The 23,606-nt window shown below is 45.6% G+C and overlaps 1 protein-coding gene across 2 annotated transcripts in view; it reads left to right on the top strand.

Moving 5' to 3' along the window:
* The window catches only part of ZBTB12 (zinc finger and BTB domain containing 12), a 39,775-nt gene extending 18,364 nt beyond the window's left edge, over positions 1-21,411 (top strand). For both annotated transcript variants that reach the window (XM_069237197.1, XM_069237198.1), the window contains exon 2: positions 19,018-21,411. In XM_069237197.1, the coding sequence (XP_069093298.1) occupies positions 19,067-20,425 (1,359 nt within the window). In that variant the 5' untranslated portion in view covers positions 19,018-19,066 and the 3' untranslated portion in view covers positions 20,426-21,411. The remainder of the gene's footprint in view (positions 1-19,017) is intronic.
* The last annotated feature ends 2,195 nt before the right edge of the window (positions 21,412-23,606 follow it).

Here is a 23,606-nt window from a genome sequence, read left to right as displayed (position 1 = left end):
TAGGGCACCGGGGGGGGGCACAAGTCCACACAAAAAGTACACCCTCAGCGGCACTGGGGCGGCCGGGTGCAGTGTAGAAACAAGCTTCGGGTTTTCAATGGAAATCAATGAGAGATCAAGGGATCTCTTCAGCGTTGCAGGCAGGCAAGGGGGGGCTCCTCGGGGTAGCCACCACCTGGGCAAGGGAGAGGGCTTCCTGGGGGTCACTCCTGCACAGGAGTTCCGTTCCTTTAGGTGCTGGGGGCTGCGGGTGCAGGGTCTTTTCCAGCCGTCGGGAAATGGAGTTCAGGCAGTCGCGGTCAGGGGGAGCCTCGGGATTCCCTCTGCAGGCGTCGCTGTGGGGGCTCAGGGGGGACAACTTTGGTTACTCACGGACTCGGGGTCGCCGAAGGGTCCTCCCTGAGGTGTTGGTTCTCCACCAGTCGAGTCGGGGTCGCCGGGTGCAGTGTTGCAAGTCTCACGCTTCTTGCGGGGAGTTGCAGGGGTCTTTAAATCTGCACCTTCGAAACAAAGTTGCAGTCTTTTTGGAGCAGTACCGCTGTCCTCGGGAGTTTCTTGGTCTCTTGGAAGCCGGGCAGTCCTCTGAGGATTCAGAGGTCGCTGGTCCTGGAGAAAGCGTCGCTGGAGCAGGGTTCTTTAGAAGGCAGGAGACAGGCCGGTAGGACTGGGGCCAAAGCAGTTGGTGTCTTCTTTCTTCTTCTGCAGGGGTTTTCAGCTCAGCAGTCTTCTTCTTCGGTAAGTTGCAGGAATCTAAATTCTTAGGTTCAGGGGAGCCCTTAAATACTAAATTTAAGGGCGTGTTTAGGTCTGGGGGGTTAGTAGCCAATGGCTACTAGTCCTGAGGGTGGGTACACCCTCTTTGTGCCTCCTCCCAAGGGGAGGGGGTCACATCCCTAATCCTATTGGGGAATCCTCCATCTGCAAGATGGAGGATTTCTAAAAGTTAGTCACTTCAGCTCAGGACACCTTAGGGGCTGTCCTGACTGGCCAGTGACTCCTCCTTGTTATTCTCATTATTTTCTCCGGCCTTGCCGCCAAAAGTGGGGGCCGTGGCCGGAGGGGGCGGGCAACTCCACTAGCTGGAGTGTCCTGCGGTGCTGGCGCAAAGGGGTGAGCCTTTGAGGCTCACCGCCAGGTGTGACAGCTCCTGCCTGGGGGAGGTGTTAGCATCTCCACCCAGTGCAGGCTTTGTTACTGGCCTCAGAGTGACAAAGGCACTCTCCCCATGGGGCCAGCAACATGTCTCGGTTGTGGCAGGCTGCTGGAACTAGTCAGCCTACACAGATAGTCGGTTAAGGTTTCAGGGGGCACCTCTAAGGTGCCCTCTGGGGTGTATTTCTCAATAAAATGTACACTGGCATCAGTGTGCATTTATTGTGCTGAGAAGTTTGATACCAAACTTCCCAGTTTTCAGTGTAGCCATTATGGTGCTGTGGAGTTCGTGTGAAACAGACTCCCAGACCATATACTCTTATGGCTACCCTGCACTTACAATGTCTAAGGTATTGCTTAGACACTGTAGGGGCACAGTGCTCATGCACTGGTGCCCTCACCTATGGTATAGTGCACCCTGCCTTAGGGCTGTAAGGCCTGCTAGAGGGGTGACTTATCTATACCTGCATAGGCAGTGAGAGGCTGGCATGGCACCCTGAGGGGAGTGCCTTGTCGACTTACTCGTTTTGTTCTCACCAGCACACACAAGCTGGCAAGCAGGGTGTCTGTGCTGAGTGAGGGGTCTCCAGGGTGGCATAAGATATGCTGCAGCCCTTAGAGACCTTCCTTGGCATCAGGGCCCTTGGTACCAGGGGTACCATTTACAAGGGACTTATCTGGATGCCAGGGTGTGCCAATTGTGGATACAAAAGTACAGGTTTAGGGAAAGAACACTGGTGCTGGGGCCTGGTTAGCAGGCCTTAGCACACTTTCAATTCAAAACATAGCATCAGCAAAGGCAAAAAGTCAGGTGGTAACCATGCCAAGGAGGCATTTCCTTACAATCAGGCTCTCAGGCAAACTCCTAGGGATCAGGCTGCTGTATATGCCTGTAGAAAGGCTTAAGCCCAGGCCTTGAAGAAGAGGAGGGCCAAAATCAAAGAAGAGCAGTGGGAAGCTCTTGTAGTTGCCTGCAAAAAAAGGATACTCAGGCCTTTTGGCGGGTGGTTTGCACAGACTTAGGTAATGGCAACTCACCAGACATCGTTACTGTTAGACCTAGCATCCATGGCGCAGGCTTCCCCGTTTTTTGCCTCTGCTTCCTATGTTGTGACTGTGTGCTGGACTTTGTTTTTGCTGGTTTTTGATACTCTGGGCACTTTACCACTGCTGACCAGTGCAAAAGTGCAAGTGCTCTCTGTGTAAACTGTAACTAATTGGCTTTAGCATGATTGGCGTATTTGATTAACTAGTAAGTCCCTAGTAAAGTGCACTAGAAGTGCCCAGGGCCTGTACAGCAAATGCTACTAGTGGTCCTGCAGCACTGGTTGTGCAACCCACATGAGTAGCCCTGTAAACATGGTTCAGTGTCTGTGTGTGCAGTTTTAAATTGACAGTTCAACCTGGCAAGTGTACTCACTTGCTAGGCTTAAACCTTCCCTTTTTGTACATGTAAGGCAACCCTAAGGTAGGCCCTAGGTCTTTTGGTAAAGTTTGATTTTAGATTGTCAGTTTGAAAATGCCACTTTTAGAAAATGGGCATTTTTCTTGCTTAACCATTCTGTGCCTCTGCCTGCTTGTGTATTCCACGTCTGAGTCAGACTGACCGTTTGGCTGTTGTGAATTCCCCCTAGACAGTGACACTACGGGAGCTGGGGTGTAGCCTGCATATCCTGATGAGTCTCCTGGGCTGAGTGGGAAGGGAGGAGCTGACACTTACACCTGAAAGGGCTGTGTCCATCCTCACACAATGCTGTCTCCTACCCCCTGGTGTGTGTCTGGGGCCAGGCCTGGGGAAGGCAGGATCTTGTCAACAACAGAGACATTCCTTTGAAGTTTCCCTACTTTAAAGGCAGAAAGGGGTATAAGTAGTGGACCCAAAACCCCAGATTTTTAGAACGCTTCTGGATCAAGAGGAACCTCTGCAAAGGAGAAGAGCTGAATAGCTGGAGGAGGAGTACTGCCTCTTTGCTGTGTGTGCTTTGCTGAGTTGGCCTGCAGTTGCTGCTTCTGCCTTAGAGAAGCCAAAGACTGACTTTGCTGTGTATCCTGCTTGTGAAGTTTCTCCAAGGGCTTGGACTGAGATTGCCTCCTGTTAGAAAGTCTCAGGGACAGAAAAGACTTCACCTACCAGCCTCTGGGTTCACTTGCTGTGGACTCTACTAACCAGTTAGTGCTTACACCAGTTTCTGGGCCCTTGGGAGTGAAAGGTGGTGAAAAACCAAGAAAAATCATGTGCACTGACTCCGGACGACGCCCAAACTGATGCCTCTGCCGGATCCTGCAACACCGCCTGCAACTGAAGCCTTGGTCCCCTTTGAGGTGAGACGACCCCCACCGATCCCGCAGGCCAGACGCCACCACAGCCTAGCTGAAGTCCACGATTCTGTGAGTCCCGAAGTGTCGTATTACCGACGTCCGTGACACCCGACTCCGCTACTGCGCCTGCAGCCTGGTGGTGTGAAAACGACCCAGTGAGGTTGCCCCACCGCCTCTTAACCACCAAACATCGACCCTGCCGGAGCGTAAGGAACCGACGCCACCTCATCTCCACTGCTCCGCTGCAAGGAACCGGCTCCTTGCACAGACTCCTGTGCTTCGCAGCACCAGAACAGATGCTGCACACGATCCAGTGACGCCGCGATCACTGACTCCATGTTTCCTTATTTTCACAAGGTACTATACCTGGGGGTATGTGCAGCTCTGTGGCTGGCAACATTGGCGTCGGATTGCTGGGAACAACTCCTTCACAACGCCATGATAACACCCTAAATTGAAGCATTTATGTTTCTTAGCACTATATTGAAGTTTAATCTTTGAAAATGCATAACTTTGCTTGTGTATGTTGGATTTTTGTCGTTTTGGTCTTGTATTACTCAGATAAATGTTGGCCATTTGTCTAAACTGATGTTCAGTGCTTTTGTGGTGTTTTCCCTGTGTTACTGTGTGTGTTGGTACAAATACTTTACACATTGCCTCTGAGATAAGCCTGACTGCTTGTGCCAAGCTACCAAAGGGGTGAGCAGGGGTTATCCTAGGTGTGTATCTCCCTTACCCTGACTAGAGGTAGAGTCCCTGCTTGGACAGAGTGCATACTGACTACCAACCAGAGACCCTATTTCTAACAGTTACGTCACACATTAGCCCTGAAGCCTGAATTGACCCCTTTTCCAGCATTTATGGGTCAGGCGATGTAAGGGTTGATAATTCTCAGGTGAATTTGCCCTTGAATTTTAGCCCCTCTTTCTCAGTAACAGAGGTGTCAAAGGCTATCCATCATAGCCTCCCTAAAAAGACCCCAGGGCCAGACAGCATTCTGCTCGGTGTGTTTCAAAGAAACCAGAGTTTTGGTCCCCACTTTTAACTAATATGTTTAATTCTGTGTGCACCGTTGGGCCCCAATATCTTGGTGGACTGCCAACCAGAGACCCTATTTCTAACAGTTACGTGTCACATTAGCCCTGAAGCTTGGATTGACCATTTTTCCCGCATTTATGGCTCAGACGATGTAAGGGTTGATAATTTGCAGGTGAATTTGCCTTTGAATTTTAGCCCCCCTTTCTCAGTAACAGAGGTGTCAAGGGCTATACCCGCGATAGCCTCCCCAAAAAGGCCCGAGGGCCAGATAGGATTCTGCTCAATCTGATAATAAAGAAACCAGAGTTTTAGTCCCCACTTTTAACTAATATTTTTAATTCTGTGTGTAGGGTTGGGCCCCCAATTTCTTGGCGGACATCTGTAGTGGTAGCAGTTTTTTTTAAAAAAGGCAACATATTGGAACTTAGGTGTTATCGTACAATTTCCTTGTTAGACCCTTCCTCTAAATTAATAGGTCGGGTCGTGTTGGAGTGCCTAATTTCTTGGGTGCAAGAAAATAAAATTCTCTCTCAGGTCCTATGTGGCTTTAAGAAGTGTTTGGGCACAATAGAACAGTGTCTTAATCTTCACCTCCTCATGGCCAAGTATACATTTGTGAATGGCGCCCCTGTCCATTTGGAATTCATGGACTTGTTGAGTGCGTTCAACTGTGTTAATAGGCAGAAGTTATGGGAAAGTTATTGCCAATGGCCTCGATGTTGGGTTGGTTAACCTTTTGTGACTTTTACACCAGGATCTTAAGGCAGAAGTTAGGTTTGGGCTAAATGGTGAGAACACTTCCACGTTTAGAGTAAATCGTGGTATGCGCCAAGGGTGTGTTCTCGTCCCCATTCTTTTTCTTTTGTACATTAACAGCCTTGAGAGAACCTTGGTATCAGTAGGAGCTGATGTCCCACATATTTGTAATAGCATCATTCCTGCTTTACTGTATACGGATGACTCAGTCCTGCTGGCAAGAACGGCCAATGGGCTTAAGCAGTTGGTAGCCAGCTTTGTTAAATTCATGAAAGGTCTGAACCTTGAAACTAATTGTATGAAAACTTTTGTAATGGTTTGCGGACCTAAGAATACTAAAAACCCCAGTGCACATAGGAGGGCATGCACTGGCTAAAGTAAGCTCCTTTCAATATCTGGGACTGGAGTTTGATGAGGCTTGTATTTGGCTTCCCTGTTTAAAAGGCAGAGTCTCACGTTTTCTGCGTACAGTAGGAATTACCTTCTCCAGAGCTGCTAATATAGGGAGACAGCTAGTTGCCCCTATATTGGAAGTCTACAAGAGGAAGTGCTTACCTGCTGTTACTTACGGTACGGGGGTTGTGGGGCTATAAAGAGGTTCGGAGCATTCAGGCGGGAGAAAACTGATTCTGCTGCTGGTTGTTTGGTGTTCTGCCATCTACACTGCAAATTTTTATTCATAAGGAGTTGGGTCTAGAATATTTACAGGATTGAATTAACATCGCTCTCCTGGAGCTTTGATGCACAATATAGGCCAGCAAGGAGGCTGTTTTCAATCAGTTGATTATTAAGGAATTCCTCACTAGTGACTTTGCCTGTTCGATTCTGTGGCTGATATATATCAAGGCCACCATGACAGCCCTGGGCTGCCCTGATTTGTTTGAGAATCTGCATTTAGCATCTAATAAGGATAAAGCTTGGGTTTGAGACTGCTTCCTCAAGCATAGACAGGCAGCTCAGGCGCACAAACGAGGTAATGAAGCCGACAGTTAGGGAGTATTTTATGGTCTAAATGTCAATGGGACCTGTGCGCCTTACTTGTATGTTCAGAGCGTGTATGAACAAATGTTACTGACCGCTTCAGGCTGGGGTCTGTCCGTTGGATGCTGTCTTTTTGTCTGCCCTTGTGATGAACAATCCCCAGAAACACTGTTGCACTTTGCTTTTTTTCTGCAAATTTTATAAGATTATTAAGAAATGGTACTTGGTTCCTCTATTGCGGCAAGGGAATTTCACTGATTGTAGGGCTGCTTTGCTTTTTTTCTCCAACAGTTGAATGACTGATGTATGTTGTTCTGTTGGCTACTTCTTAAAAGGTGACGTGGTTTTAGTTATCCTGGCAATTAGATGATTTGCTCTGTTGTATTGGGATTTGTTGCTGGATTTTGAATGATTTTTTTGTTTGTACATATGTTTTGTTTTAATGTATTGTATTTTGATTCTTTTATGATCTATATTTATATGATCAAATAAAGAGTTATTGGTTGATTGACTAATGGCTGCAGTGTTAGTACTGGGTTCATATAGTTTAGAGTATCAGTGTCAACAACAAGAATAGCAGTTAAAATACTAATAGCTGCAGTGTTAGTATTGGGTTCATACAGTTTAGAGTATCAGCAGCAGAATAGAAGCTAAAATACTAATGGCTGCAGTGCTTGGATTGGGTGTATACAGCTGAGAGGATCATTGTTAACTTCAGGGGTGCTAAGGCTGCATTGTTAGTAGTGGGTATCAATCGATTAATCAGTATTTGTTTCACGCACTAATCACCCATGAGTGTATCCAGGCACTGAGGTCTGTGCTGTTCCATAGGCATCAGTGTAAAAGCCAAGTCTAAGTCCCTTTCTGAACTCCTGAAGAGAGGGTGAAGATCGGAAATGGAGGGGGAGGCAGTTTCAGGATTTTGCAGCGAGATAGGAGAAGGAGCGTCCACCGCAGGTGCTTTGGCAGGGGTGTGGGTGAGGTAAATGGAGGCAGAGCATAGGAGTTTGAGGTTTGGTGGAAGTTCAGGCAGTGGTTGATGTATGCTGGTCTTTGGTTGTGCAGAACCTTGTAGGCGTGAGGCAAGATCTTGAATTGGCGCTTCTTGTGGACGGGGGGGGCAGTGGAGTTTCTTTAGGTGGGGGTTGATGTGGGTGTGTCTAGGGAGGTAGAGTATGAGTCTAGCTGCTGAGTTCTGGATAGTCCACAGCCTCTTTAGGTGGTGGGAGGTGATTCCTGCATAGAGTGAGTTGCCATAGTCCAAGCAACTCATGACGAGGGCTTGAGTGATGGTGTATCTGGTGAAGATAGGAAGCCATTTATAGATCTTCCGGAACGCGCAGGGGAAGGAAGCAGATGGAGGATCCTGCATTCATCTGGTTCTTCATGGTGTGTGATCTGGTACTTCACCTAGTTGTGTATAAAACGGGCATATACAACACAGAGTATTAGTGTTAGCAGCAAAAATACTAATGGCTGCAGTTTTGGTAGTGGGTATACCGCTAGTGGGTATGCAGTGGGGAGTATCTGTGTTAGTTGCAAGGATAATAATGACTGCAGGGCTGGTGAGCCTATGCAGTTCAGTGTGTCGGTGTTAGCAGTAAACATATTAATGGCTGCGGTGCTAGTAGTGGGTATAAACAACAGAGAGTATTAGTATTGGCAACAACCATTCTAAGGACTGCACTGTTAGTAGTGGGTGCCCAGCTCCAGTATTCAGAATCTGGGCGGGCCATGAACAGGTGTAGGTGGGCAATGATTGTAGGAGATGAGTTACATAATCTGTCTACTACCTGATCATGCCTACTAGTTTTAACTCTGTATTTCTGGGGTTATACAAATATGCTTTATCACTTCTGCTCTCCGCCTCACCCTCCTCCCTGCCCCCTCAAACTCATCTTTCTCCTCCCTGCTCTTCTCTCTCCACCTCACCCTCCGTTCTCACTGCTTCATCCTCCTCTTGTGGCCACCTCACCCTCTGCTTCCACTGACCCTACCCTCTTCACCTCACTGCCTCTTTTTCTGCCTCATGCCTCACTCTCCACCTCCATCTCCTCTCTCTCCACCTCTGTCATCTTTCTTCCCCCAAGTGTGTGCTCGTTACTCCACCTCACTGTCCTTTTTCTCTCACCTCATTCTCCTCTTTTTCTGCCTCCCTCTCCTCTCACTCGCTACCTTGCCACCCTCTCGCTGTGCACCAGCCTCTTCTTTCTGTGCCTCACCCATCTGTCTTACCGCCTCACCCTCCTTCTTCGATCAGGCTCACAGTCCTCTCTCTCTTTCCCTCACTGTTCTCCCCCTTTCTACCTCAACCTCCTCCCTCATCGTCACTCTCCATACTCTGTTTGCTTCATGCTTCCCTCTCTCTACCTCAGCCTCTTCTCCATCTACCTCACCCTCAACTCTCCACTTCACCTTCACTGCTTATGCCTACCTGAGTAATGATTTTATGCTTGTAAAGGAATATTGAACTGCTATTGTACAAGCCGGAGCGAATCTGCTTGTGGGTGCATGGTCATGCATAATTGAAGTTTGAACTACTGTTGCCCTGTACCTGTCTGTCACTGGTGGGTTTCAACATTTTGAACAGTGAGAGGCCGAAAGCCTTAATTACATAGAGCTTGCCCATCTGCATGCAAGAGTCTACAAAGACTTGGGGGCAATGCTTTACCCCGCCAAACCTTCCCCTCCTTACAAAACCACCTCGTATCACAAGGCACTTCACAGGGCAGCAACCTTTCACAAGATGGACCTACACACTATCACAAAAGAGGAGGACTTCCTGGTGAAAACATTCTCCCATACCCAGCGTGCCATCCAGTTTGTGCCTATGCTTAAGGGAATGTTTAGGGCTATACACAAAGCCTACAGTTAAGGGCAGGTTTGACAAGAAATACAAGCCCCCACACTCTGATCCTCCCCACTTTAGAGGCCATAAACAGACTGGTACTGTGGATGCCTCCCACCACCCTGAAAAAGACGTAAAAAGATCAATGCAGGAGGAAAAAGGGTTGCCTCACAAACTGAAATTCACTGGCATATCGACAACTCCGTAGCGTTACTGGTGAGATATGACCATGCTCAATGGTACGAAATGTTGGACCAAATTCAATATCGCCAAGACCAATACAAGCAAAGGGCAAACAGTCTACACATCACCATCAGGTGTGCTGTGAATGTGGCTGACACCGCCGCCAGTGGCATAAATTCCAGCATTTTAATCCACAGAAGTGGTTGGTTCCATATCTCTGGCTTTAAGCCAGAAGCCTAGCAGCATCTGATCAACATGCCTTTTGATGGACAAGTCCTCGTCGGGCCTCAAATTGATCAGATGCTGGAGAAAATTTTAAAAAAGACACAGATACAGCCAAAATAGAGGCTCTCCAGTCTCCATCATCCTAAGCAAATGTTTTGTCGATTCCAATTTTGTGGCGGCGCAGAGACTACCTCCACAGATGCAGTGTCCTCATACCAGAGCTGGCAGCAGCAACGACCACCTTCCCGATGATACCCAAGAGGTGCCTTTAGGGAAAGCAATGCAAAAGGCAGGGGTAGAGCTGGAGTGGCTAAGGGAGACGCATCCCTCAAGCAGCGATTTCCTTTCCCTTACCCTTAATCACATAACACCTGTCGGGGATGTCAGCTGTGGTTCCTTTCACAATGGCAAAACATAATTTCAGACCAATGAGCCTTGTCCGTTGTGAAGCAGGGATACTTCCTGGAGCTTATTGCCCCACCACAAAAAAAACCTCAAATACTCCCTTTCACTACAATACCAAAGGTTCCTCCAAGAGAAGGTAGACGCACCCTTGCACAAGGTAGCCATAGAGGCAGGGCTTCCCCAACAATAAGACAAAAGGTGTACGCCCTATATTTTCTAATCCCCAAGAAAGATGGTCATGATCCTTGGTTGTTATTCCAATACTGCAGCAAGGCAACTTCATCATTGCCCTCAACTTGAAAGACTCCTATTTTCCCAGCCCAGGCCTCCCCGCACATCATTGCTGCCTCTGGTTCGTGGTAAATGGACCACACTTTCATTTCAAAGTTCTACCCTTCAGTGTCACCACTGCCCCAGGAAATGTCATCAAGTGCCTTGCAGTGGTAGCCGCTCATCTACGAAGGAGCAGCATACACAGCTTCCCATATCTCGACGACTGGCTCATAAAGAGTGCAGGCTGCAGTGTCTGGCTAACATGCAGATCACCTTCGATCTCCACAATCTGGATTTCAGTATCAGTGCGGGCAAATTTCATCTTCAACCGCTACAAGTACAACATTTCTTAGGAGCAATACAGAATTCAGTCACTCAGAAAACTTATCCTAGTCCTGCAAGAGTCCAAGCCTTTCAGTTACTGCTGCCTCTTTTTCAGCCAGATTGTCAGCTAACAGAACAGTGATGCACCTCCTGGGCATGATAGCCTCCTGCATCACCATCGTTCCCCACGCACGCTTACACACGCGTTCACCTCGAGTGCCTAGTAGCACAGTGGTCAAAAGCAGAGGGTATGTGGGAAGATCTAGTGTTGATTTGGGCCAGCATTCATTGCTCTCTTCAGCGGGGGAACAGCAACAATCTCACTACAGATGCCTCTGTCACAGAATGGGGGACACATCTACAAAACATGACTGTACAGGGTCTGTGGATACCCCTATAACAGACCTTCCACATAAATTATGTTGAATTATTGGCAGTTCAGTTAGTTCTGAAGGCCTTCTTCTACCGTGTTTATCACAGTCCCGATCAAAACAGACACAATAACTGAAATGTATTGTCTGCAAAAATAGAGGGGCATGCACTCTTCTCACCTTACAGCTTTGGTGCAGGACATTTGGCATTGGGCAATCCACCACAGAGTATACCTGTTAGTGGACTAAATTCCTGGAGCAGACAACGACTTTGCAGAACTGTTCAGGATGCAGCAGCAAATCTGCAAGTGGGAACTACACCCCAATTTCCTGTTCCCCTGTTTCTAGCGTTTGGGGCTTCCTGACATAGATCTGCTTGCAACCCCCAAAAATGCCAAATGCCCAAGCTTTGCCTCCACAGTTCATGGGCAATGCATTATGGATGAACTGTCAGGGATATTTGCCAATGCTTTTCCGTCTTTCCCAAATCTTCCATACATGATCCAGAAGCTTTGGCAGACGTCTGTCACCCTCCTACTAGTTGCTTCAACGTGGGCCAGGGAGCCATGGTTCACAACTGTCCTTGAGTTGTCTGTAGTCCCTCAGGAGAAGCTCCCACACAGGCCAGACCTTCTCACTCAACCCCAGGGCATGCAAGGGAATCCCAGTCCCAGGCAGCTCAACCTGGCGATCTGTCTTCTGAGGTCAGTGAGTTTGTTTATCTCAATTTGCCTTCTGAATGTTTGTCCACCCTCAAAGAGGCTCACCGTCCCACTACTCGAGCCTGCTATGCGGCAAAGTGGAAGAGATTCATCCACTACTACCTACCCAAACACATTGATCCACTAAATCCAACAGTGCAGGACACTGTATGTTACCTGCTGCATTTGCAGCGCTCGGGCCTGGCTTACACTTCCATTAATTTACATTTGGCTGCGGTGGCAACATACTTAAAAAAAGGGAACACTCTACACTGTTCAGAGTCCCAGTAATTAAAGCATTTATGGAAGGACTTAAGAGGGTTATCCCTCCCATTTACCCCAGATCCCACCTTGGAACCTCAATGTAGCCCTCACAAGTCTCATGGGACCCCCATTTGAACCCGTCCATGCATGCCCTCTACAAATTTTGTCTTGGGAAGTAGCTTTCCTGGTTGCGATCACTTCCCTGAGGTATGTGAGCGAGATCCAAGCACTCACGATGGAAGTACCTTTTTTTAAGGTTCACACTGACAGGGTAGCCCTCAGAAGTAACACAAAATTTCTACCAAAGTAGATCCCTGCTTTCCACCTCAATCAGACAATTGAACTCCTGTTGTCTTCCCACACCCAGACTCAGTAGTAGAGAGAGCCCTTCACACGCTAGGTGTAAAGAGGGTCCTTCTTTACTGCATTGATAAGGCGAAATCATTTAGTAACACACAACAGTTATTTGTCTCCTACTCTAAACCACACAAGGACCGCGCCATTTCAAAATCAGGGGTAGCTCACTGGCTAGTCAAGTGCATTCAAACATGCTACACTAAGGCCAAAAGACAGGTTCCTGCTTCACCAAGGCTGCACTCTACACATAAAAAAGCAGCTTCTGTGGCTTTTTTAGGTAACATCGCAATAGCGGATATCTGTATTTTACCTATCTGGTCCACACCACACAAGTTCACCAAATACTACTGTGTTGGTGTCCTAGCACAACAACAGGCACAAGTAGGCTGGGTTGTACTAAGTAGACCTTTCCAATCCTGTGCAAAATCCTCTGGATAGCTACTGCCTTGTGGGAGAACAGTCTAACTATGGAGCTGATGCCTATGCGCATTACCAGTCATGGGAGGAGAACACCATATATCTCCTGACTCAAATGACTTCATCAAAGAAAAACAAGATGTACACATCTGAGCCCAACACTAGATGGCGGGAGTATGCAGAGCATGTGAATCTACAGCACTACATGCCACAAACAGATGCTTACAGGGTAATTAACATTTTCTTCATGCCACGATTCACCTGCTGTTATCATTTTGATGCTTTGTTCACCTTTGCAATCCTCAAAAGATGAAATCCAGTCAGTCCTGTTAATCATCTGTGGTGTGGATCCCTATTGGACGAAAAAGTCCCTCCTTCAGTCTAATAATCAAACACACTATGCTGCACCCGCCCATACTGTTTCCAATATAGTTTGACAGCTTATACAGCAGGTCCTTCTGCTGCTGTCTGTATCCGTTGCATTAGCTGGACTTGAAGGTTTGTTAATATTCTTTTGTGATCAGTATAAAGCAAACTTCGTAAAACAGTGGTTCTTCTTTTAACCCATCTTTTAAATGCATTTGTTTTATTAACAGGTTGCCGGGTCTGCATCTCTTTCTTTTCCAATTTTGTGTTGAAATATCTGGATCAAAGTTTCTTCTTTGCCTGTAAAATTTCTAAAAATAAATAGTAACCAGTGAAGACTTTATCCTGACCTTCAGTTTTGTCAGTCTTTTCTTCTCCACTCTATCCGTATATTCTCTTGAGGCTCTCAGTTTCAGCCCTCTAGTTTAGATTTTGCATATGTATTATTTTGTATTGGCCCATTTCTGTATCGTTCTTTCACTTCTTCCAAGGGCCCAGAGGTTGGATCGTCCTATCCGAATCACTCTCAGAAATATGATTATTTGATAAGGAGATTTCATCTCATTGACCTAGAAGGTACTTGCAAACTCCTAGTCAGATTTTACTTCTCAAATATTTTTATTTGTATTTGCTTAAAAATGGTCAAATATATCCATATAGACATTCCATTGCGCTAGAGACCACATTACCTCATAGAGGTCCATATAGCCCATTAGAATACCTCGAATCGTTGCAGTGGTCATCCAATGGTTTGCACTATATGGACTCATTGTAATGCTGTTTTTTTGTGATGAATGGTTCAATACCCGTTGACAGGAAATCTGCTATTAATATTTGTAGTGTATAAAAAAAAAAAATTGAAGCTAGAAATAGTTATTATATTGATTTAGCTATCTATTTCATTGCCAAGCTCTGGCGCACCGCTTTATGATGGAGTCAACAGATACAAAATTATTTTTAATTTTTAACCTGGTAATTCTTTGCTCATTTTGAGCTTCACACCAGCAGCCTTTCGTTGCCTGCAACTGGAATAATTATTGGGCGGAGTGTAGTAATACTAGTACCATTTTCATGTGATGCAGCTGAAAAATACTTTTTTCCTGCTCTTTCACAATATCAGCAGTTTTCAGTGAGCTGGGTCGGTTGCAGTTTGACAAGTTAAAACAATTGAGATAGCAGCAAAATAATTCTGACCCATTGTGTTTAAATCCACAGTTGATTCTAGACTGGATTACCTCATTACTCTCCACTGATGTGTTTCTAAGAGGATAATGCTTGCTCATAATGTAGGATTGAACAAGGCCGGTGGTCTTCCCAATTGCATCTTATATCTGCAGAAAGAAGCATGCTGCATAGGTTTGAAGTCAAGATTTGTAGCAAATCTGGATAGCCCTGTATTATATATAAATGCTGTGACAAATGAGGCCAGTTTGGCAAACATCTAACAAAGCTACCTGCAATAAGAACTGTACTGAGATCTTTGTCAAAGTCACTTACTTTTGCCACCTTTAGATTCTCTGCCATGGGTGGGCAGCAAAGTGTTGTGCTGTCGCCCACACTGTAGAACATATCACTATTGGCAATGAGGTAGGAGACACATGACCTTGGATAACGTTTGGCCTTCAGAGCTCAGCTTTTTCAACCTGAGGCTGTTTAGTCATGATGTTGAACTATGTCTCATGCAGCTAGGCTGTAGGCAGTTGACAGCATGTGACCCTGAGATGGATTGTTTACTAACTGTGCTGTATTAATTCCATTCTTGATTCATTAACCATGTACTTGAAAAGGGCTGGGCTGAGGTGGCAGCTGTCTCATTTGAAAGATAAAATGGTGCAGCAATATTGGGCCACAGTGTCATCTCTCAGCTCATCAAAATGGAGGTTGAACAAGGTTGAGCCACGGTTGCATCTCTGTTAAGGCCATCTGTAGAGTGTTTGTGTGGAAGTGGACCAGGATTTCCCCTCTCATGGAGACATTGATGAGTTTCATCAAGGTTAGGGAAAGGTTTGATGTTCTATGTTTATTGACAGTGAAACTAAACTATTGTGCAGATGTTGCACCTTTTCCTTTGATCATTGATTGTGTTTCTGAACAGGATTTGTCAAAGGTTTCACCTGTCTCAGGTCATCAATTGTAATTTTGAGCAAAGTTCTACCTCTTCTTATGATCTTTGATGGTGAGGTTAGGTTGGATGAATATTTCACCTTATCAAATGATTAGTTAAGTAACTGATCAGGATGTGGCTAAAGTCTCTTCTCGTGAAGTTGAACCAGAATGGCTTGATGTTGTACCTGTGTCTCATGTCATTGTGTCTCTTTGGTATTTGATGGAACACAGGACTGACCTGGCATTATACCTATGTCTCACATCATTGACTGATTGTCAGAACAGGACAGGAGTAGACTTAGGACTTATATAGATCATTGAAAGTGAGGTTGAACCGGGCTGTGCTCTGATTGTACTTCGTACTTATGACATTGATAATGAGGTAGGGCATGATTAGGCTGTTTTCATGTCATATTTGATGAGGGCAGTTTTGAGGTTTCAATTCTATTTCTGGGTATTGTTGACACTAAATAGGGTTAGGGAATACCCACAAGTGATGGATGAAATGCTTTAATTATTCTGGTAGTTACTCTGGGCCTCACCCCGCTCAATTATAATTTGTTATCTACAATGCCACCTTCGATTATAACCATCCTAATGCAAATCAGCCGTAATCCTTCTGACACAGGAATAGTCCAACGCAAACTAGCAAGCCAGTCCTTCCATGAACCAGAACACCAGCAACCCAAGGCCAGTTGTGGCCTATTTGGGCCTCTTCAGTCAGGTGAAGCTTGGTTGCAGTGACAAAGTAAGCATGAGACCCAGGTCTGGGCATACCTGTCACACTTTTAGCATCACAGTTGAAAATGTAAAAACGTAATGAGTGGAATGCTTGAATTAATCTCAGCCCCTTATAATTACTCTGGGTTGCATCCCACTCAGTCTTTTTTTCCCCATCAGAGTAGGACCAGGACTGATTTGCGTAAGGCAGGCCTCTGTCTAGAATGGCACAGTAGGAGACAAAAGATGTCTGGAATGCAGCCCCAAGTGATCACCTGTGGCGGAGATTAATTTGTGCATTGCTCATGTTGTTGGTTTTACAGTAAACTCCATAACTGCAGTGGATCTGTCCAGGTGTGGGTCCTGTGCTCACTGTTCTCTCAGACACAAGCTATACCTCACTGATGAGACGTAAGAAGGTCAAAACCAGTTGCTTGCTTGTGTTCCCATCTGGAGGAGACTTAGCCTGGCATTTTCGGCTGGATTGTCTTATTGGAGCAAGGACAAGACTAATTTGCAAAAGATTGGTCTGCTTTGAATGAGACACTAGGCGAAAAACAATGGTCTGGAATGTGGCCCTGAGCAATCACCAGTGGCTGAGATAAATTTAAGTATTCCTTCCATCATCTCTTTTTGGTGTACATAGGGTTAGGCTGAGGTTGTGCCACTGCCCTATACCATTACACAGGTGCTGAATATGACAGGTCCATAGCTTCAGCTGCCTCTTTGTTGCTTCAGCCTTGATAGCCCCTGTGTGCATGGCATGTGCATCAGGTATTGGGTGTAAGGAAATGCCACTTTTTGTATGGTCACTCTCAAGTTTTTTGACTGATGCTGCTGGTTTCTCGACTCTGAGAGTGCACTGAGGCCTGCTCACCAGACCCTAAAGTGTATGTCGAACTGGTCGTATCCAGTTGGAAGTGGCTAACTTACCTTTAAGCCCCTAGCAAATGGTACCTTGGTACTCAGGACATATAGGTTGGAGGGGTACCCCAAGGTTTGCAGCTCCAATTGTACCACCCTGGAGGTCTTCCAAGTAAAAGCCACTGCAGACTGGTAGAGCAGTCGTGCACTGCTAGCTCTACCTTACCATTGGAAGCAATGGCAAAGCCTCCACTTTCCCTGGACATGTGTATAAGTCACCCCTCTTGCAGGCCTACTGAGCCCTAAGGGCAGGGTGCAAAATATGACATAAGCAGGGCATGTACTTTACATATCTGGACAGTAAAACACTGAAAACTACAGTTTTACTGTGAACATAGTTGCCTCATTGGCGAATACTGGGTTACCCACTAACCCCGCAGCTGTACTAACTCCTGAATGGTGCGACCAAAGTGGGCACTCCAAGATATCAAACAGCTCATTACATTAAGCCCAACTTGTATGTCAGGTTGAAGTTAATGTAGCTTGTTGCAGTGTGTAGCTTTAGCAAAGCTCACACTTTGTTGCCCTTAAAACTCTTGTACCTTCCCAGCCTCCACGAGACAGCTTTCTTCCCTCTTGGAGAGACATGCTGATGACTTCAGGAAGGAGAACAATGAGGGATAGCATGCAAGGGAGGTGTCATCTCCCTCCTGCTGGAAGCCACTTCGGTGTTACCCCAAAAGGCAGGCTTCAAAGATGAAGACGCCTTTGAAGGGCTGATGTATAATAACAAGAGTGAGGCCTACCCCACTGTTGAGGTAGATAGGCTGGCACGGGAGGCATGGAGGGAAAACTGCTTTTTCTGTGACGGTAACTGTTCTCAAAGACCTTGCTGGTCTCCGTGACAAGCTTCCCGCTGGAGTTGGTTACCTCAGATACTTGTAGCGATCACATTGACACTTACCTAAGTTTTGTAAACATTTTTAAAAGTCAAATTTTTGACTTTGCCTAGGATTGTTAGTGGTTGAGTCACATTACTTAGATTTATTATTGCTTGTAAAATCTATATCTCTGAAACCCTCCAGTGGATCTTTTTCACTCTAGAGTCTAAATTCTTATAAAACTACAGTCTGTTTTTATAATTTGGTGTCAGATTTCATCAGTGTTGTATCGGTTTCTTCATTTGTTTTAGTGCTGTTTAAATGCTTAACAACTAACATTTTGTAAGCTTTGCTGCTCAGTACCACAGCTACTGAGGTTTGAGCTGAGGGTCTGACAGACAAAGTCCAAGGATTGTAAAGGGGTTGGTAGTTGTATTACACATCGAGGTTGCACAACTACAACATATAATACCCCCCCTTTCCTCACATTGGGGAGTTTTGTAGTCCTGTGTCTTCAGTCAGTGCCTGAAATCCCTTCTCATAGCAGTCACTAACTGTAAATATGCCCACCCTCAACCACTTCTCCATCCTTTGTGATGTAAAGAATCACCCCCTAGTACTGGGAAGGGCCAGGGCATACACCAGGATATGTCCTGTTTTCCTCACTAACTTTCTCCAAGAGTGCATTGCTGTAAACAGCAGTTTGGGCATCAGGACCATCCAAGCATGCATGTCCAGCAGGAGTGCAACTAAATCTCCCTGTTGACGTGATCAAAATACCGCATTTCTTCACATTTTATTCCATCCAGCCATCTGTCCACCCACTGCAACTGCTCTTTGATGTAGTAAAGCTCAAAACTATGTTTACACACAGCTAAAAGAGACATATGCCCAAACCACTAGTAACAACTGCAGAAAGTCGTCCACTTATACCATAGATCACTGTGCCAGTACTAAAGTATTTGGGTTTGTATACTGAAGGCAAAAAAGGCAATGATAAATAAGGGAAATAAATAAAAAAAAAATGGGAGTAACATTTCTGATGCATGTAAAATAGATTTAATTTGCAATTATGATAGGACCCTAATAAAAAGTAAATCAACTGTTTGTGTGCTAATAGAATTAATGAAATGTAAATGCCCAACAGTAGTGCTGCGTTGTCGCACATGAAACAGAATGTCTTACGAAATGTGATTTCAATGACCTGGACCTGCACACATATTGTAGAGGACATTTTGGACAGCCTGTTATTGACTTTGTGGCCCAGGAACCTTCAGTGGCCTACAGGCTTCCAAGTATCACCCAATGTCTAGACTCTGAGATTGACCTTTGATTGATTGAAGTACAATTGTTATGGTGACTGTTTCTGCTCTGCATTTTATTCTTACGGTCTGTAGCCACTTCACTTTGTGTGACATCGCCTTAACCCCTCCTTTGCCCTTTCTCTTTTTTTACCTCCTTTCTAGGATATTGAAGTTAAAAACTACTTGGCCACACAAGGAGAGGCGCTGCAAAATGGCGTGTGGAATAGAGATCTTGAGGTTTCAGCTTCCAGGCCATGAGGCAGCTACCCTGCGCAACATGAGCCAGCTCCGGTCAGAAGAGCGCTTCTGTGATGTCACCATTGTGGGGGACAGTCTCAAGTTTCGAGGCCACAAGGTTATCCTGGCAGCTTGCTCTCCCTTCCTGCGTGATCAGTTTCTTCTCAACCCGACCTCGGAACTCCAGGTCTCTCTCATGCACAATGCCAAGATCATAACCAACTTGCTGCTTTCCTGCTACACAGGTACACTCGAGTTTGTCTTGCCTGAAATTGTCAATTATCTGATTGCAGCAAGTTACCTGCAGATGGACCACGTGGTGGAGAAGTGTCGCAACGCTCTACACCAATACATCGAGCCTAACATCAGCTATAAGGAAGAGATAGCAGGTGCCACACAGATAGCTCGTGCTAAAGGCACAAGCAGCGGACACTTCAAGGAACTGGAGCAAGCTCCAAAGACTTCTAATGAGGCCTACAGCAGAGTTGGCATGTCCAGCGGCAAAGACCTTGGAATAAAGGTGGAAACGAGTGAGGAGGAGGAGGAAGATGACAACTATGACGACCAGGAGGACGACTCAGTTTCAGACCTCTGCATTGTGCAAGTAGAGAACGCCATGGATATGTCTCAGCGTGAGAAACACCTGCAGCAGGTCTGTGACTGGGTCACTGATGGTGATGAGGTTGGAGAGCAGGAGGAGGCACAGGTCAATTCCACCATGGAGCTGGAGAGGAACCATCACGGGGTGGTGAAGGCCTGCTACAGCTTCTCGGAGGACACAGATGGCGAGGGGCTGCTGATCATCCCGAGCAGCTTGCACGAGGAGAGAGAAGCAGCTGCCAGCAGTGGGGAGTGTGGGAGCAGCATCAGCGGCCTCTCTGGAGCCCCGCCTGGGCCAAGCAAAGAAAACGGGAAGAACTTTCTGAGAGTCAGGAACCCTCTGAGGAACATGAAGTGCCTCAAATGTGACGAGGCCTTCCAAGGGGTGGAGAAACTTGTCTTCCATATGAGAGCACAGCACTTTATCTTCATGTGCCCCCGCTGCGGCAAGCAGTTCAACCACAGCAGCAACCTCAACAGGCACATGAACATCCATCGAGGCCTGAAGTCTCACACGTGTGGCATCTGTGGGAAGTGCTTCACCCAGAAGTCCACACTGCACGATCATATGAACCTGCACAGCGGAGAGCGACCCTACCACTGCTCCTACTGTAATGTCCGCTTTGCCCACAAACCGGCTATCCGGCGCCACCTAAAGGAGCAGCATGGCAAGACCACTGCTGAGAACGTCATGGAGGCCAGCATGGCTGAGATGAAGGTGGTGGTTGGGTAGGTTGCCCAGGATGTGGACAGAGAGCGTACAGCAGATGCTGCAACCTGGCCTGAAAATGCCATTTGGATTCTTATGGATTTACTTGAGAATTAGCAGCATATTCTTGGAGACTGATTTACTAAGAACTAAATCTCAAAGTTGCTAAATGTGGTGTGTCATGTGTAGAACTGTCTGAACGAGGTGTGTCAAAAAAACTGTGCAAAAGTCAGTACTATATGTGCCAGAAGGCCGTATTATGTGTAATAGCGTTACACACAGATGATATCTGTAACTAGAGGTGTTTTGGCAACTGGTGAAGAAATCCTCCCTCCCATCTGTTGGAACCAAACTAGAATAGGGTGTAGGATTCACCCAGCTAGTAATGTGATGCTTAACAGCATGCCTACGGAAACAGCAGTGCTAGTTGCTCGGTTGCTTAAAAAGTTTCCTTGCAGACTACAGGCACACTTGGTGTCTGTGACCCAAACTCACATTGATTTGACCATCTTCCCAGTAAATGTACCATCTAAAACCATTACTTTTGAAAGCAGTGCTGGGTGAAAGAATTCTTCTGGAGCTGTGTGGATCCAGAACAATGATCAGCTATAGATATACAGAAATGTGATCATATCTTACATTGGGAATTCAGTGACTGGAGGCATAGATGGAATGTGTTGGTGAAATAGTATAAAACACAATTAACTAATAATGGCTTAGACTAATAAATACTTACAAAGGCAGATAATTGCTTGGCTGGATTTTCAGAACTACATTTTCTGTACACTTATTCCTGTAGAGTGGTAACCAGCATTTCAAATTGCCAAAGAAGGGGCAAAGTAGATCCCTCTCATGGCAGATTATCTGTCTCCCATTGACCTGGTTTGAAAGTTGCTTAAAATTCTACCAATGTTTAATTTAAAAAAAAAAAAAACGAGTTTTACTGTGGAAGTGGTGTAGAGCTCTCTCTGCCAGTGATAGTCTCCACGTTGATGGATGGCAGTACTTTGTAAAAAAAAAAAAAAAAAAAAAAACACATTTAAGTGCCCCAGTAAAATGATAGCTACAGTGGAATGGGCCACCGAGAATCTGATCTTTTTTCCAAAACAACATTTTTTTGTATCTGAACTACCATATTAGTATTTTAAAACAGCCTGCCTTTTTACTGTTCAAATATTGCAAACCAGCTAGTATTTTTTGGTCAGTGCTTACTGGTGGAGCTCGCTGGTGCATTGTGAGTAACCCTCAGGGCCTCCTGAGTAAGAGCGTTGCTTCTAGAGGTGCACTCGGCTCCAATCTAGATGAGCCAAATATCTTCTGACATACCCTGGCATATATCCCCCTGTGACCCAAAGAGCCAGCCACAGTGACTTCACAGGATGCTCAGCATGAACTCGGACCTTATTCAAGATGCCCTCAAGCAAAGACTTTTTCAACTTGGTGGATTTGAGAATACTAATCACTGATTGAAAGCATGGTACTTTTTGTTATTCACACTCTTCGTGAGCCATTTGAAGGAATACATAAATGAGCATAGGAAATACTACTTTGAGATGTCCTGTTCCCAATCGCTAAAAGAACGTGCTGCCCTTTGAAACCACATGTATTTCTTGTATACAGATGTGTGGGGTCAAAACTGCTCCCAAAAAAGCAACTTTAGCATTTCCTAAAGGGAGGTCAAACCTTTATACTGGTATATTAATACCACGTCTCACAAGGACCAGGTCTCACTGCCTAAACTGTGACTGTTAAAGTACTGCTGAACTAGCACCAATTAAATAGCTCTGAAACCAAGGCTCTTAAGCTGGTCCTAGAGAAATTGCTGTACCTCCAATATCCTTTTTTTGTATATCACAGAGTGTGGCCCTTCATGGGCTGTGTACGCCCAGACATGGGCCCCAGGCACATTGTGTCACTGGAACCAAGCTATACCTGGCTGATGAGCCCTAATAAGGGTGAAACCGGTCCTATGTTGCTTGTACTCTGGTTCAGGGATGTCCTGGCCTGCAGGTCAGGCTAGACTGGAGAAGGGTCACGACTTATTCGCATATGGCTTGGTCCAAATGTCAGTAGCATGGTGTGCAAAATAATGATGGATTGGGATACGCCTCAGAGTGTATAGCAGTGGCTGAGATTAATTCACACATTCCAAGCATCACTTTTTTTGTATACTATAGTAACCAATACCTGTCAGCATCTCTACCACGTTTCTCTGGGAAGTGCTGTATTAAACTAAAATGGAAATCAAAAAGCCTTTGTATGGCTAAACTGTTATCTAGGTGTAGTAGTGTCACACTGACCCATAATTTGCTTGTCATTACACAGTAAGCTTTAACTCCAGATGATATCTGGTTTACAGTTGAACCCATTCCATCTAATGGTTATTACCAATCTGAAGTTCTGCCTCGTCTCCTTCAAAGTCAGTAGGGCCCGTTTAAACAGACAAATCACTTGTTTTTCTCTTAGACTTTCCATAAATAGAAAGCATTGGCCTATGGATTAATAACTGTACTGTTTGCAGGGGTAAATGTTCATCTTGACCAGAAACTGTTTTCTGTCACATCTGTTCCCCCTTATTCACAATACATCAGGGGTAGAGGTGTTGTGGGTTAAGAGTGAGGTTAGTTATACTTGTTAGCTTCTTCAAAGGATTATTTTCTCTCTAACTTCCTTGCCAAAGTTCTCCTCCTCATCTCAGATTGTGCTGGGTACGATGAGTTCATTGGCAGTCCCACAGAGGGCAAACTGTCTACCCCACACACTTAATGTGGGCATTAACTGACTCTAAAAGTAGCACTGCTACCTCCAAGGTCCATTACCACTATCTTCCCATCTACTCTGTGCATACAGGGAGAAGTGTATATTTTGAAAACTTCCTCTATGTCCTGCTGCTTCAAATAGGACCATGTTTAAGATGCTCTGTGACCTCCTATATATTAGTTCCCATGGCAGCAATGAACTCCAGCGGTAAAGTCTGGTGTGATCTCTCTTGTCTCCACCCCAAGACTGTTTTTGTTTACTTTTTATCTATCATAGCATTTTTTAAAGTCAATCTGTGGTAGATCTACCTGAAGAACGTTCTGCCTTCAGCTTATTATGAGACTGTCACAGCCAGTCGTAAGTTCTTTCTTTGAAAACCCATGGGAAGACAAAACACCATTGTAGTAAAAAACAAAAAATTCTGTGCTGTAGTGAAACTAAGCCA

Source organism: Pleurodeles waltl, chromosome 6, assembly GCF_031143425.1.
Source record: "Pleurodeles waltl isolate 20211129_DDA chromosome 6, aPleWal1.hap1.20221129, whole genome shotgun sequence".
NCBI lineage: Eukaryota > Metazoa > Chordata > Amphibia > Caudata > Salamandridae > Pleurodeles > Pleurodeles waltl.
The sequence above is the reverse complement of the archived record's forward strand: the minus strand, read 5'-3'. Positions and strand labels throughout refer to the sequence as shown.